This window comes from Ranitomeya variabilis, chromosome 4 (genome assembly GCF_051348905.1).
Source record: "Ranitomeya variabilis isolate aRanVar5 chromosome 4, aRanVar5.hap1, whole genome shotgun sequence".
Taxonomy (NCBI): domain Eukaryota; kingdom Metazoa; phylum Chordata; class Amphibia; order Anura; family Dendrobatidae; genus Ranitomeya; species Ranitomeya variabilis.
Window position 1 is genome coordinate 721,188,551 of NC_135235.1, and position 14,441 is coordinate 721,202,991.

The window sequence follows — 14,441 nt, forward strand, 5'->3', positions numbered from 1 at the left end:
TGCTGGGCGGCGGCTTATCTTCAGGCAGTCGGGGCTCCTCCGGTATCTCCTTAATGCCCGGAGGCCCTGCCGGCAACTCCATCGGTGCAATGCAGTGGCCTCCGGGAACATGGCCGCTGCTCAGATTCAGATCTCGTCCCGAGATCTCGGGAGACGAGATCTAAATCTGAGCAGCGGCCATTTTCCCGGAGGTCACCGCATAGCAGCAATGGAGCTGTCTCCGGGAAAATGGCCGCTGCTCAGATTTAGATCTCGTCTCCCGAGATCTAGGGACGAGATCTGAATCTGAGCAGCGGCCATGTTCCCGGAGGCCACCGCATTGAAGTAAGCTGCCAGCGGGGCCTCCGGGCTTTAAGGAGATACCGGAGGAGCCCCGACTGCCTGAAGATAAGCCGCCGCCGACGCCCAGCAGCACAGAGGCCCCACACTGAAGAAGAGGAGCCGCCGCCCCACAGCACAGCCGCCGCTCCCAGCAGAGACCCCACGCTGCAGCGATACAATGAGGTAATGGGGGATACTCACTTTCCTGTGAGACGCCCCCTCGTCGTCATCAGGCCCACTCCCCCCCCCCAAAAGGCACAAAAGTCACCGGCCCTATAAGACGACACGGTTTATAAGAAGACCCCCGACTTTTAAGAAGATTTTACATTTTAACTGGAAAAGTTGGGGGGTCGTCTTATACGCCCAGTCGTCTTATACGCCGGAAAATACGGTAAGTACATTGCCGAACAATAATAATTATGACAGGCGTTAATGTTTAAATATTATTTACCTTAGTGTCACCAGCAGGAATTGCTCTACAGAGCTGGGTGTCCTTCCTGCTGATGGCTCCTTGTACACGATTCAGCAATTCCATGAAGCTGTCTTGAGACATCCTAGTGTGCTCAAAATATTTCTCTGGGTTTTCACAGAGCTCACTGAATAAGGAGTGGTAGGCTCCATGGCTCTGTCGGAGTTCAACAATCGAGTGCTAACAAATGTGCCGACGCCTTCCTCTCCGTTTTTCTCTTTTCTATTCTTGCTCACAAGCAAATGCAAAGGAAAGAAACAAGTTGACATCCAAATCCAGATTCCGATAGAAACTCTCCATGCAAAGATCCATCTTGACACGGGAGCAAAATGTGAGGATTTCAGCCGTACAAGGGTTTATATACAGAAATCCCATGAGCCACGCCCAATGTGAGTGGCTTGTGTCACAGAAATTCTCCTTGAAAACATTTTTCCTATCAAACGCATGTGCAAAAAACATGTGAACACATGCAAACGTTGCGTTTTTTTATCCGTCATGCGTAAGTTGATGTGGATAAAAAAACGCAGCGTAATCATGTGTTTTGCCATGCATTTACAAACGAAACGCTGCGGACTCAACCGCAAATGTGAGCCTAGCCACTGCACCATTCGGGAACCCTGAACCTGTAAAAACAGATGTAACTTTAGAAAGGCAGATTCGCACCGAAAAGTTGATGATTTAAACGCATCTGTATTCATATGGGTCCATTATCCAAAATTGTGTATTTTCTTGTTTCAGCACAATAAAACGTTAAAAATGTATCTATCGTGTGCCGGAGTTCTACTATTTTAATGTATTTGGCAATAATATAGCGAGAAGAACCCACTTAAATTTATGGTGCGTGTGTTTCTGGAGCACAATCTGGGCACTGTGTGTTGAGTAATAAAGTGGTATATTTTCAATTTTTACTCTCCAATATCCACTGCGTGCTAATTACCGGAAAGTGGCTGTGGAGTCAAAATTGTCACTACTCCTATAGATTAACTCACTGAGGGTTAGACTGTCCAAAATGGAGTCACTTTATAGGGATTTCTATTGCTCTGATTTTCTGACATTTTGTCATATTAGGGCTTTTACAAATGCTGTGTCCCATCTCCTCTGGGATAGGACGTCTGCATATTTATTCTGCAGGGGGTGCTGGTAATGGAGGAGACATCACAACCAGAAGCTCTGGGGGTGCAGACTCTGTGCAGCCACTAAGATTAAGGTGCCTGCGACCTGTGGTACCATCCATTCTGGCAGTTTGGGTGTGTACGCTGTCCAGTTAAAATAATCTGCTCCCTACTTCAGCCAATTGGAAATCACCGCACCCTACTAAAGCTTGAAACATTTTGCCGGAAGCTGTGAGATAAAGGCTTGTTCTCCTCTGGTTCTGTCCTCTGTACTTAGCTCCCAGCTTGTGCATTTGTTTCCTGTTGTGACCCTGGCCCGTTTACTGACTACTCTTGAGTCTTCTGATTTTGTATATTTTCTCTGCCCTCCCAGATGCGGCCAGACTACCTGACTATTCTTCTTGCCATCTCATACTACAGAAAAGCAAGTTTCAATGTGGCCCAAGCCTAGGGATCTGTGTGTAAGTCCAGATGTAGAGGGGTTAAAGAAGTTAAAGGATGATAGGCAAAACTGTGACTATAGACAATAACACATCTACTGAAATAATCAAGCTGAACAGTCTTTTTAAAGTATATTAAAAAAGTTTAACTAATGGTAAAACCTCTTAGGGGTTATTAGAGTGTGGGTATCAGTGGCTCTGGGCAATACACTGTGTGCAGAATTATTAGGCAAGTTGTATTTTGATCACATGATACTTTTTATACATGTTGTCCTACTCAAATCTGTTCAGGCTTGAGAGCCAACTACCAATTAAGTAAATCAGGTGTAAAACAGGGTCGCAAGAAGCGTGCTGGGCGAAAAAGGCGCAAAATTGAGGAAAATCAAGCATGAAGCTGCCAAGATGCCATTTGCCACCAGTTTTGCCATATTTCAGAGCTGGAGTAACAAAAAGCACAAGGTGTGTGATACTCAGGGACATGGCCAAGGTAAGGAAGGCTGAAAAACGACCACCTTTGAACAAGAAACATAAGATATTACTTGGCCCAGTCTTGACGTATTATCTTAAGACTGACTTTTCAAATGTTTTATGGACTGATAAAATGAGAGTGACTCTTGATGGCCCGATGAATGGGTCAGAGGCTGGATCAGTAAAGGGCAGAGAGCTCCACTTCTACTCAGACGCCAGCAAGGTGGAGGTGGGGGACTCGTAAGGGCTGGTATCATCAAAGATGAACTTGTTGGACCTTTTTGGATTGAGGATGGAGTGAAGCTCAACTCCCAGACCTACTGCCAGTTTCTGGAAGACAACTTCTTCAAGCAGTGGTACAGGAAGAAATCGATATCGTTCAAGAAAAACATGGATTTTCATGCAGGACAATGCTCCATCACATGCTCCCAACTACTCCACATTGTGGCTGGCCAATAAAGGTCTCAAAGAAGAAAAAATAGTGACATGGCCCCTTCTTCACCTGATCTGAACCCCATAGAGAACCTGTGGTACCTCATAAAATGTGAGATCTACAGGGAGGGAAAACAGTACACCTCTCAGAACAGTGTCTGGGAGGCTATGGTGGCTGCTGCACGCAATGCTGATCGTAAACAGATCAAGCATCTGACAGAATCTATGGATGGAAGGCTGTTGAGTGTCATCATAAAGAAAGGTGGCTATATTGGTCACTAGTTTTTTGGGGTTTTGTTTTTGCATGTCAGAAATGTTTATTTCTAAATTTTGTGCAGTTATATTGGTTTACCTGGTGAAAAAAACAAGTGAGATGGGAATATATTTGGTTTTTACTAAGTTGTCTAATAATTCTCCACAGTAATAGTTACCTGCACAAACAGATATCCTCCTAAGATAGCTAAATCTAAAAAAAAAAACACTCCAACTTCCAAAAATATTAAGCTTTGATATTTATGAGTCTTTTGAGTTGATTGAGAACATAGTTGTTGATCTACAATAAAAATAATCCTTGCCTAATAATTCTGAACACAGTGTACACTCACTGGCCACTTTATTAGGTACACCATGCTAGTAACGGGTTGGACCCCCTTTTGCCTTCAGAACTGCCTCAATTCTTCGTGGCATAGATTCAACAAGGTGCTGGAAGCATTCCTCAGAGATTTTGGTCCATATTGACATGATGGCATCACACAGTTGCCGCAGATTTGTCGGCTGCACATCCCTGATGCGAATCTCCCGTTCCACCACATCCCAAAGATTTCATGTTGTTTACGCCAAATTCTGACCCTACCATCCGAATGTCGCAGCAGAAATCGAGACTCATCAGACCAAGCAACGTTTTTCCAATCTTCTACTGTCCAATTTCGATGAGCTTGTGCAAATTGTAGCCTCAGTTTCCTGTTCTTAGCTGAAAGGAGTGGTACCCGGTGTGGTCTTCTGCTGCTGTAGCCCATCTGCCTCAAAGTTCGACGCACTGTGCGTTCAGAGATGCTCTTAGGCCTACCTTGGTTGTAACGGGTGGCGATTTGAGTCACTGTTGCCTTTCTATCAGCTCGAACCAGTCTGCCCATTCTCCTCTGACCTCTGGCATCAACAAGGCATTTCCGCCCACAGAACTGCCGCTCACTGGATTTTTTTTCTTTTTCGGACCATTCTCTGTAAACCCTAGAGATGGTTGTGCGTGAAAATCCCAGTAGATCAGCAGTTTCTGAAATACTCAGACCAGCCCTTCTGGCACCAACAACCATGCCACATTCAAAGACACTCAAATCACCTTTCTTCCCCATACTGATGCTCGGTTTGAACTGCAGGAGATTGTCTTGACCATGTCTACATGCCTAAATGCACTGAGTTGCCGCCATGTGATTGGCTGATTAGAAATTAAGTGTTAACAAGAAGTTGGACAGGTGTACCTAATAAAGTGGCCAGTGAGTGTATAAGCTGTCGTAAAGGCCAATATTTTCTATCAGAGTTTCAACAAGAAATATACTTTTAAATAGAACTATTTATAATAGTGCAGAGCTGACGTGTGATAAATTTAGATTTTAAGCATTTGGAAGAGGCAATGGAGATTTTTTTTTTTAACCCCTTTACCCCCAAGAGTGGTTTGCACGTTAATGACGGGGCAAATTTTTACAATTCTGACCACTGTCCATTTATGAGGTTATAACTCTGGAACGCTTGCATGGATCCCAGTGATTCTGACAACGTGTTCTCGTGACAGATTGTACTTCATGACAGTGGTAAAATGTCTTTGATATTACTTACGTTTATTTGTGAAAAAAATGGAAATTCGGCGAAAATTTCGCATTTTTATAACTTTGACTTTTCATGCCCTTAAATCACAGAGATATGTTACACAAAATACTTAAAAAAATATTTAGAATTGAGAGTCCTCAGTGGTTGATACCTTTTAATGGCTAACTGAAAAGATGGTAACAAATTGCAAGCTTTCGAGACTACACAGGTCTCTTCATCAGGCAAAGACTAAAACAAATTCTGAAGAATCCCATATTTATGCACAACAGCATAGAAAAAAAAGGGAAAAACCATGGATAAGACAGGTGACATGAAGCAGAATTACCATGGGTGATAAACAGTTACGTCCATAAATATTGGGCCAGTTCTTAGCAGTTCTTAGATAAGGATTGTTTTATTGGGGTCTCGTTCTGCTGTGATGACCCCACATGGTCTGAGGGGCAAGTTCCTTAGTTGTAGTTAGTTGATGTAAAAAGACATAAATCCATGCGACACATTCATTCCTGCATTTAGAGTGTCAAAGGTCGTCATCAGTTTATATTCCCAGACTCTTCTGTCTCTCTGGGATTTGAAGCTACCTTTTAACACAAGTAATTTCATGTCCATAGTGTTATGATTTGGGAGACAAAAATGTATTGCCACAGGTAGATCCATTCTTTTTTCTCTTATTGTGTGGCGGTGAGAATTCATTCTTGTTCTAAGCTTTTGCCCTGTCTCCCCCACATACAGACCCCCAGTTGGACATTTAGTACAAATAATTAGGTACACCACATTAGAAGTGACGCAGCTGAAAGTACCTGGTATCTTGTAGTCCTGATGTGAGTTGGGGATCTTTATCTTGTCCGTGGTCATTATAAATGGACAGGTTTTACATTTTTTCTGGTTGCAAGGAAAGGTTCCTGCAGCTGTTGGAGAGGACATGGAGCTCTTGACAATGATGCTTCTTAGATTTGGGGGCTGCCTAAAACACAGTAGTGGGGGGTCTGGAAAAATGGATTGTAAGCGGGCATCTTTTTGCAGTAAAGGTTGTAATTTCCGTGCAGCTCCCCTTAGCACCTCCAGATTTGGATTGTAGGTGACTACTAGAGGTACCCGGTTATTTTCTTCTTTAGCTTTGTAATGTAGCAGGTGATTCCTTGATATTCTGGTGGCTCTTGTAATCTGGTTTTCAATTGTTCTTGGATGGTAGCCCTGATTCAAAAAGGTCTTTCTGAGGCGACCAAGGTGTTCATCCCTATCCATTGGGTTGGAACATATACGATTGTATCTGATGGCTTGGCTGTAGACAATAGAGTTTATGTGTTTTGGATGGAAACTGTCCCATTTAAGGTATGTTGGACGGTCGATTGGCTTCTGATACAGGGATGTCTCTATTTTATTGTTCTGCAGCTTAATGATGGTGTCCAAAAAGTTAATTTCAGTGCAGGAGTAGTTGAGTGTCAAGTTGATGGTAGGATGAAATTGATTAAACTGTTCATGGAACGTCTTTAGCTGTGGCTCAGACTCCGTCCAGATGATTACAATGTCATCAATGTAGCGGTAGTACGCCAGAGGCCTGGTGGGACATGAGGACAAAAAGTCGCTTTCAAGCTTGGCCATGAAAAGATTTGCATACTGTGGGGCCATTTTACTTCCCATTGCTCTGCCAGTCTCCTGTAGATAGATCTTCTTGTCAAATTCAAAGTAATTGTGGGTGAGGATGAATTTTATAAGTTTCACCACAGAATTTGCATCAGTCCCTGTGTTTTCCAGGAAGAATTTGCAGGCATTTAATCCATCCTGGTGTGGGATATTGGAGTACAAAGATTCCACATCCATGGTGGCCAGGATGGTTCCTTCTGGTAGAGGATCTATTGCTGATAGTTTATTCAATAGGTCAGTTGTGTCCTGAATGAAGCTGGGTGTATCCTTTACCAGGGGTTTAAGAATACCCTCTACCCATCCAGATACCTGCTCAGTAAGGGTGCCCACACATGAAATAATTGGTCTTCCTGGGTTTCCAGATTTGTGGATTTTGGGAAGCATGTAGAATGTCCCTGTTCTTGGACTTTCTGGTATCAGGTCATTGGCTCTTATGGATACGTCGGGCAGACAAGATACCAACTTGTTTAGTTCCTTGTAATAATCCTGTGTAGGATCCAACTCCAATTTTTGATGAAGAGACCTGTGTAGTCTCGAAAGCTTGCAATTGGTTACCATCTTTTCAGTTAGCCATTAAAAGGTATCAACCACTGAGGACTCAATTCTAAATATTTTTCAATCTACTGGCTAACACGGTACCCAGATATATTCCTTTCCTGTAACAAAATACTTAAAAACTAACTGTGAAGGTAGGATGTGTTATGTGGGTATCATTTTGTGTATATTTACATTTTATTGATTATCATGGTGTTCTCTTGTAGGAGGAGTTATTTGCCTATTGATGAATTGCTGTTATTTGCCATCTGATATTCCCCCCACAGTCCTGTACTGTTATCTTTCACCAGGGTCAGTGAATAATGTTTGCTAATATGCTAATGACATATTGAACTAGCTTGTTGAAACACTGAGCCCTTGCGACCCACCCCTGTAACTTGTGAATGAGGAGGGGGACTTGTAAATATCACGTAGGTGACACACAGTCAGTCCTGTGTGTAACCATGATGTGAAGACAGCACCTGAGAGAGAAAGAAGCATATATGGACTGTTATCCTCTGCTGGATTGTTGGACTCTCATCTCCCAGGGCTTTTGTCTTCTTACTGAACTGCATTCGAATTCTGGACTATTTTATCCTTTGTGTGGTGGATTATATATGGACCTTTCTTATTTTTGCCTAAATAAGGGTCTTGGAATGGTTTACTATACTCTAGCTCTGTTGATTGTGTGATACCAAATTGATTGATACCAATTTAGAATCAAATTTTTTTTTCTGTTAGGGAGTTAAGGGTTAAAATTTGACCAGCGATTTCTCATTTTTACTACACATTTTTTTTTTAGGGACCACATCACATTTGAAGTCACTTTGAGGGGTCTATATGATAGAAATATCAAAAAGTGACGCCATTCTAAAAACTGCACCCCTCAAGGTGCTCAAAATCACATTTAAGAAGTTTATTAACCCTTCAGGTGCTGCACAGAAATTTTTGGAATGTTTAAAAAAAAACAACCAACAACGGACATTAAAAAAAAATAAATAAATAAATATAAAAAAATTACCGTATATACTCGAGTATAAGCCGACCCCCCTAATTTTGCCACAAAAACTGGGAAAACTTAATAACTCGGGTATAAGCCTAGGGTGGAAAATGCAGCAGCTACTGGTAAATTTAAAAAATAAAAATAGATACCAATAAAAGTAAAATTAATTGAGACATCAGTAGGTTAAGTGTTTTTGAATATCCATATTGAATCAGGAGCCCCATATAATGCTCAATACAGTTCATGATGGGCCCCATAAGATGCTCCATACAAAATACACCCCATTTAATCTCCATACTGTTTATGATGGGCTCCATAAGATGCTCCATATTAAAATATGCCCCATACAATGCTGCACAAATGCGGATTATGGCTCCATAGACACTTTTGCCCCATATAATGCTGATTATGGCCCCATAAGATGCTCCATATAGATATTTGCCCCATATAATGCTGATTATGGCCCTATAAGATGCTCCATACAGATATTTGCCCCATATAATGCTGCACATGGCCCTATAAGATGCTCCATACAGATATTTGCCCCATATAATGCTGCACATGGCCCTATAAGATGCTCCATACAGATATTTGCCCCATATAATGCTGCACATGGCCCTATAAGATGCTCCATACAGATAATTGCCCCATATAATGCGCAGCATCGCCCCATAAGATGTTCCATACAGATATTTGCCCCATATGCTGTTGCTGCGATTAAAAAAATAAAAAATTACATACTCACCTCTCAGGCCCCCGGCACTTGCTCTATTCACCTGCTCCCTGTTCCACTGCTGAGCGCCGCTGTGTCTTCCCCGTCCTCCACAATGACTGTTCAGGCAGAGGGCGGCGCTCACACTAATCGCGTCATCGCACCCTCTGACCTGAGCGTCACTGCAGAGGACGGGGAAGGCGAAGCGGTGCCGACGGTGGAACGGGGAGCAAGTGAATATCGCGCACTGCGTTATGCTCACCTGCTCCTGGCGCGGTCCCTGCACCCCTGTTCCACGACGCCGGCAGCTTCTTCCTGTAGTGAGCAACATGGTACCACTCACTACAGTAATCTATATGCGGCTCCAACCCTATGGGAGTGGAGTCGGGTCCATATTCATTACTGTAATGAGCGGTACCATGTGACCGCTCACTATAGGAATAAGCTGTGGCGCCAGGGAACCAGGGACGTGCAGGGACCGTGCCAGGAGCAGGTGAGTGTTATAACACAGCTGCCGCACCCCCTCCCCTGCCAACCCCTGGGTATGACTCGAGTATAAGCCGAGAGGGGCAATTTCAGCCTAAAAATATATATATAAAAAAAAAAAATAGGCTGAAATTCTCGGCTTATACTGGAGTATATATATACGGTAATTGAGATCCAATTTGTTTTATTAAGGGTAAGGGTAACAGGAGAAATTGACAGCAAAAGTTGTTGTCCAATTTGTCCTGACTACGCCGATACCCCATATGTGGGGGTACACCACTGTTTGGGTGCATGGCACAGCTCGGAAGGGAAAGAGCGCCATTTTACTATTTCAATGCATAATTGGCTGGAATTGAGATCAGACGCCATGTCGAGTTTGGAGAGCACCTGATATGCCTAAACAGTGGACACCCCAATTCTAACTCCAGCCCTAACCCAACACACCCCTAACCTAACCCTAATCCCAACCCTAACGATAACCTTAACCACATCCCTAACCCTAATCCCAACCCCAACACACCCCTAACCCTAATACCAACCCTAACCCAACCGTAAACGTAATCCAATCCTTAACCCCAACCCTAACTTTAGCCCCAACCCTAACGGGAAAATGGATATAAATACTTTTTTTAATTTTATTATTTTTCCCTAACTAAGGGGGTTATAAAGAGTGGTTGGATTTACTATTTATAGCAGGTTTTTATGTTTGGCTGCTGTCACACTCTAAAAAACGCTTTTTATTGCAAAAAATAGTTTTTGCGTCACCACATTTTGAGAGCTATAATTTTTCCATATTTCGGTCCACAGCGTCATGTGAGGTCTTGTTTTTTGTGGAACGAGTTGACGTTTTTATCGCTACCATTTTCGGGCACATGATCGCTTTTTATTCCGATTTTTTTTCTTTTGTGGGGGGCATTTATACCATTCCACCTTTGGTAAAATTGATAAAGCAGTTTTATTCTTCGGGTCAGTACGATTACAGCGACACCTCCATTTATGTCATTTTTTTGTGTTTTGGCGCTTTTATACAATAAAAACTATTTTATTAAGTAATTGTTTTTGCGTCGCTATATTCTGAGAGCTATAGCTTATTTTTTAGCTGATGGCGGCTCGTTTTTTTTGCAGGACAAGATGATGCTTTCAGCGGTGTTTGTTTGATTGCAGTGTTCCAGGGGTTAATGTGCCAGGAGCGGTCCGTGACCGCTACTGGCACATAGTGCCGGATGTCAGCTGTGATAATCAGGTGAGACCTGGCCGCGATCCCCCGTGAGCTCGGCTGATCGCATATGACGTACTATCCCATCGATGGTCATACGGGCCCAGGTCACCTCGAGGGGATAGTACGTCTAATGTCACAAAGGGGTTAAGGACTACCACGGAGTAAAAGACTCATAACTGAGGCAGGGTGATCCGACCACAATCAAAATATCATACAGATGAACATTTAAAGAAAATACATATTTTTGTATTCTAATACATCCCCAACAATAATGTATGTATGAGGGGAGAACTCCAACAGTAAACCAGAGTTGCACTCATTTATGGTGGACCATTGGAGCCACTATGAGTCCTTAACAGAAGAGTAGAGAAATTATTAGTGCTCCCATTTTAGGAGAGATTGTGCAGTAATCTGAATTCCACAGGATCGAAAACATAATGTCATTTATGATGTGGAGTGAATCCATGAAACCAGGGCTCGAGCCAACACATCTCCTGCAGGGGTGAATGAATGTATATTACAGCCATCAGCCACGCACAGCTTAGAGATACATCATGGCACAGGTGTAATGGTTTTAAAAGAAATTAAAAAGTCAGGAGAAAGGGAAACTCTGTTGTACAGGAATTCACACTTGGCCTCACTGCACATTTAATGCTGTTGATCATAAAAGCGAAGTTTGTCCAGAAACACTGGACCTGGTCTTGTAGGGACCATATGAGCACATTCAGCAGCACAGGAGGGAGAGAAGTTATTGGATGAATCTAAGATATCAGAGATCTAGGAAGCCAAAAGCATCATTACCCTCCGCTTTATCTTACAGGCCTATTATAATAATTTTCCTCAAGTGATTTTCTAATGGTACCGTCACACTAAACGATATCGCTAGCGTGACGTTGCAGCGTCCTGGATAGCGATATCGTTGTGTGTGACAGGCAGCAGCGATCAGGATCCTGCTTTGATATCGCTGGTCGTTGAAGAAAGTTCAGAACTTTATTTGGTCGTCAGACCGGCGTTTATCGTCGTGTTTGACACCAAAAGCAACGATGCCAGCGATGTTTTATACTGGTAACCAGGGTAAACATCGGGTTACTAAGCGCAGGGCCGCACTTAGTAACCCGATGTTTACCCTGGTTACCAGTGTAAAATGTAAAAAAAACAAACACTACATACTCACCTTCGCGTCCCCCGCCGTCCGCTTCCTGCACTGACTGAGCGCCGGCCGTAAAGTGAAAGTACAGCACAGCGGTGACGTCACTGCTCTGCTGTTAGGGCCGGCGCTCAGTCAGAGCAGGGAAGCGGACGCCGGGGGACGCGAAGGTGAGTATGTAGTGTTTGGTTTTTTTACATTTTACACTGGTAACCAGGGTAAACATCGGGTTACTAAGCGCGGCCCTGCGCTTAGCAACCAGATGTTTACCCTGGTTACCCGGGGACCTCGGCATCGTTGGTCGCTGGAGAGCGGTCTGTGTGACAGCTCTCCAGCGACCAAACAGAGACGCTGCAGCGATCGGCATCGTTGTCTGTATCGCTGCAGCGTCGCTTAATGTGAAGGTACCTTAACTTGTCAAAACTTTCTACGTACGCAGTTTGGCTTTATAGTTTACAGATCTGGGCAGATAAGTCAGCGTCTCCTAAACCAAGGGGGTAGGTGGATCCTCCAGGCTATACGTTCTATAGAAAAGGGCTTTTAATGCCCAAAGTGATTTTAACAGTTTTGGGTGGAGGAGAATGTTACGGTGTAGAGGCAAAATGGTGATCATGGTAATACAGCTGGACTACACCACCGATAAAGCAGCCACAGCCGGTGACTGAAAAGAATCTGTGACTTCTCTGCATTTAGTGGTCACTACTCACCTGGGTAGTCATATGTAGGAATCTCCTCCTTACACCGCTCATCACCCCTCACATATGTCTCTGTAGTATTAATATGGGTCAGATCTTCACCCTGAAATAAATATTGTAAAAGTCACAGACAGATGGAGAAGTCACATCTATGATCAGCTCTAATCCTGCAGTCTCCACCGTTCTCATTACACAAGTATAAAATATATAATACTTGGGGATAAATCAAGACTGAACACAAGACCTTCACAGCCGTCTACACATCATAGGGGAGATCTCATGACATCTTCTCTCCATCTACCTGATGATCCTGAGGAACATTGGGATCTTCTTGTTTACAGTCCTGTGGAAGAAGAGGACGGGGACATCTCTCTGGTGTTGTCTTCTTACTGGATAGATCTGGAGGAAACACATACAGGGACTGAATTCATTCTTTACATACAGATAATTATAGGCCGTGTGTATTTAGTCCTGTCTATTACCTGGTGATGTGAGGGGCTGGGGAACCTCCATCATCATGACGTCCTTGTACAGATCTTTGTGTCCTGCTAAATACTCCCACTCCTCCATGGAGAAATAGACGGCGACATCCTGACACCTTATAGGAACCTGACACATACAATGATACCGTCATCACCCCGATCCCTTCATAGCGTTACTGTATAATGTCCCAGCATTCCCAGCAGTGTCACCTCTCCTGTCAGCAGCTCAATCATCTTGTAGGTGAGTTCTAGGATCTTCTGGTCATTGATGTCCTCATGTATCAGGGGGTGAGGTGGAGGCCCCGTGATTGGGCTCAGGGGTCTTCCCCATCCCTCAGACACAGGGTCCTGACAGCGCTCACTAGAGGTCTTCTTCACTACTGTGTAATCCTGGTTATGGAGAGACACATTAATAAATCTCACTACAGACATTTCCAGAGTCCTCACCTCTCCAGTTCTGTCCATCTCTTATTCCCACAGATAAGAATGATGTAATGTGACGTCCTCAGAATCTCTAACCTCTCCAGTAAGCCGGAAGAGGATCTCTAGGGTGAGGTGTAATATCCTCTCCGCCATCTTGTCTCTGTCCATATCCATCCTTGATGGGTAAATCAGGAAATTCTCTTATGTAGAAGATCTTCACTGAGAGGATCCGATATTGTAGAGACCTGAATGAGAAGAAGATGAGCCGATGTAACATCATAAGAATCCGGTGTAATAATACAATTACTGGAGATAATAAGGGAAACATATGAGGAGATTTATTATTTTACAGTATTTAGTTTCCTTCTTTCCATCTACTAATAAAACCTATATATTTCGGCCACAGACAACAAGCAGTTTCTTCCTCGGAGTCGGCAGCTGAATACGTTCCTCATAGACTCATCTTCCATAACACTAATTCTCGTCTCATTTCCCGACCCTGGAATCGGCATTAGTAATACTGCAGGAGATATTCATTACACGTGACAGGAGAAATAACGACTTCATGATGAGGACGACATCTCCATCTCCTACTGCGGCTCTAGGAACAGATGTGTCCAGAGTCGGTCACTGACTCCATCCCCACCGGCCTCTATATGGAGGTTTCCCGTCTTCCCCGCACTGGAATCTTCTATCACGTTAGATCTCAGCTCTGATTCACACACAGAAGTTTGAGGCTTTTATAAAAGATTGTTTGTAAGAACAACAAGACAGTTGTCTCCATGTACAGTGTTTTGATTTTTTAGCACTTTTGCTTTGGATTCCATATAACGTATATACTCAAGTATAAGCAGAGGCACCTACTTTTGACACGAAAAACTGGGTAAGCTTATTGACTTGAGTAGAAGCTGGGTATGCGTGGCTCCCCAGTCCCTGTCCTAGTGTGAATGACTCTTCCTGTACTGAACGATCACGTGGCCCTGCTCATTAAGGTAATGAATATGCGCCCACACCTATGGAAAATAAAGCAAACAAA

At 43.4% G+C, this 14,441-nt stretch overlaps 1 protein-coding gene across 3 annotated transcripts in view; it reads right to left on the minus strand.

Moving 5' to 3' along the window:
- LOC143766660 (uncharacterized) overlaps window positions 1-14,441 on the minus strand; it is a 67,038-nt gene that overhangs the window by 15,718 nt on the left and 36,879 nt on the right. For 2 of the 3 annotated variants that reach the window (XM_077254493.1, XM_077254492.1), the window contains 6 exons: window positions 14,270-14,418; window positions 13,502-13,650; window positions 13,193-13,372; window positions 12,983-13,109; window positions 12,802-12,899; window positions 12,513-12,603 (listed from right to left, as the gene is read on the minus strand). In XM_077254493.1, the coding sequence (XP_077110608.1) occupies window positions 12,513-12,603; window positions 12,802-12,899; window positions 12,983-13,109; window positions 13,193-13,372; window positions 13,502-13,579 (574 nt within the window). In that variant the 5' untranslated portion in view covers window positions 13,580-13,650; window positions 14,270-14,418. The remainder of the gene's footprint in view (window positions 1-12,512; window positions 12,604-12,801; window positions 12,900-12,982; window positions 13,110-13,192; window positions 13,373-13,501; window positions 13,651-14,269; window positions 14,419-14,441) is intronic. The other variant, XM_077254494.1, reaches the window with a different exon arrangement.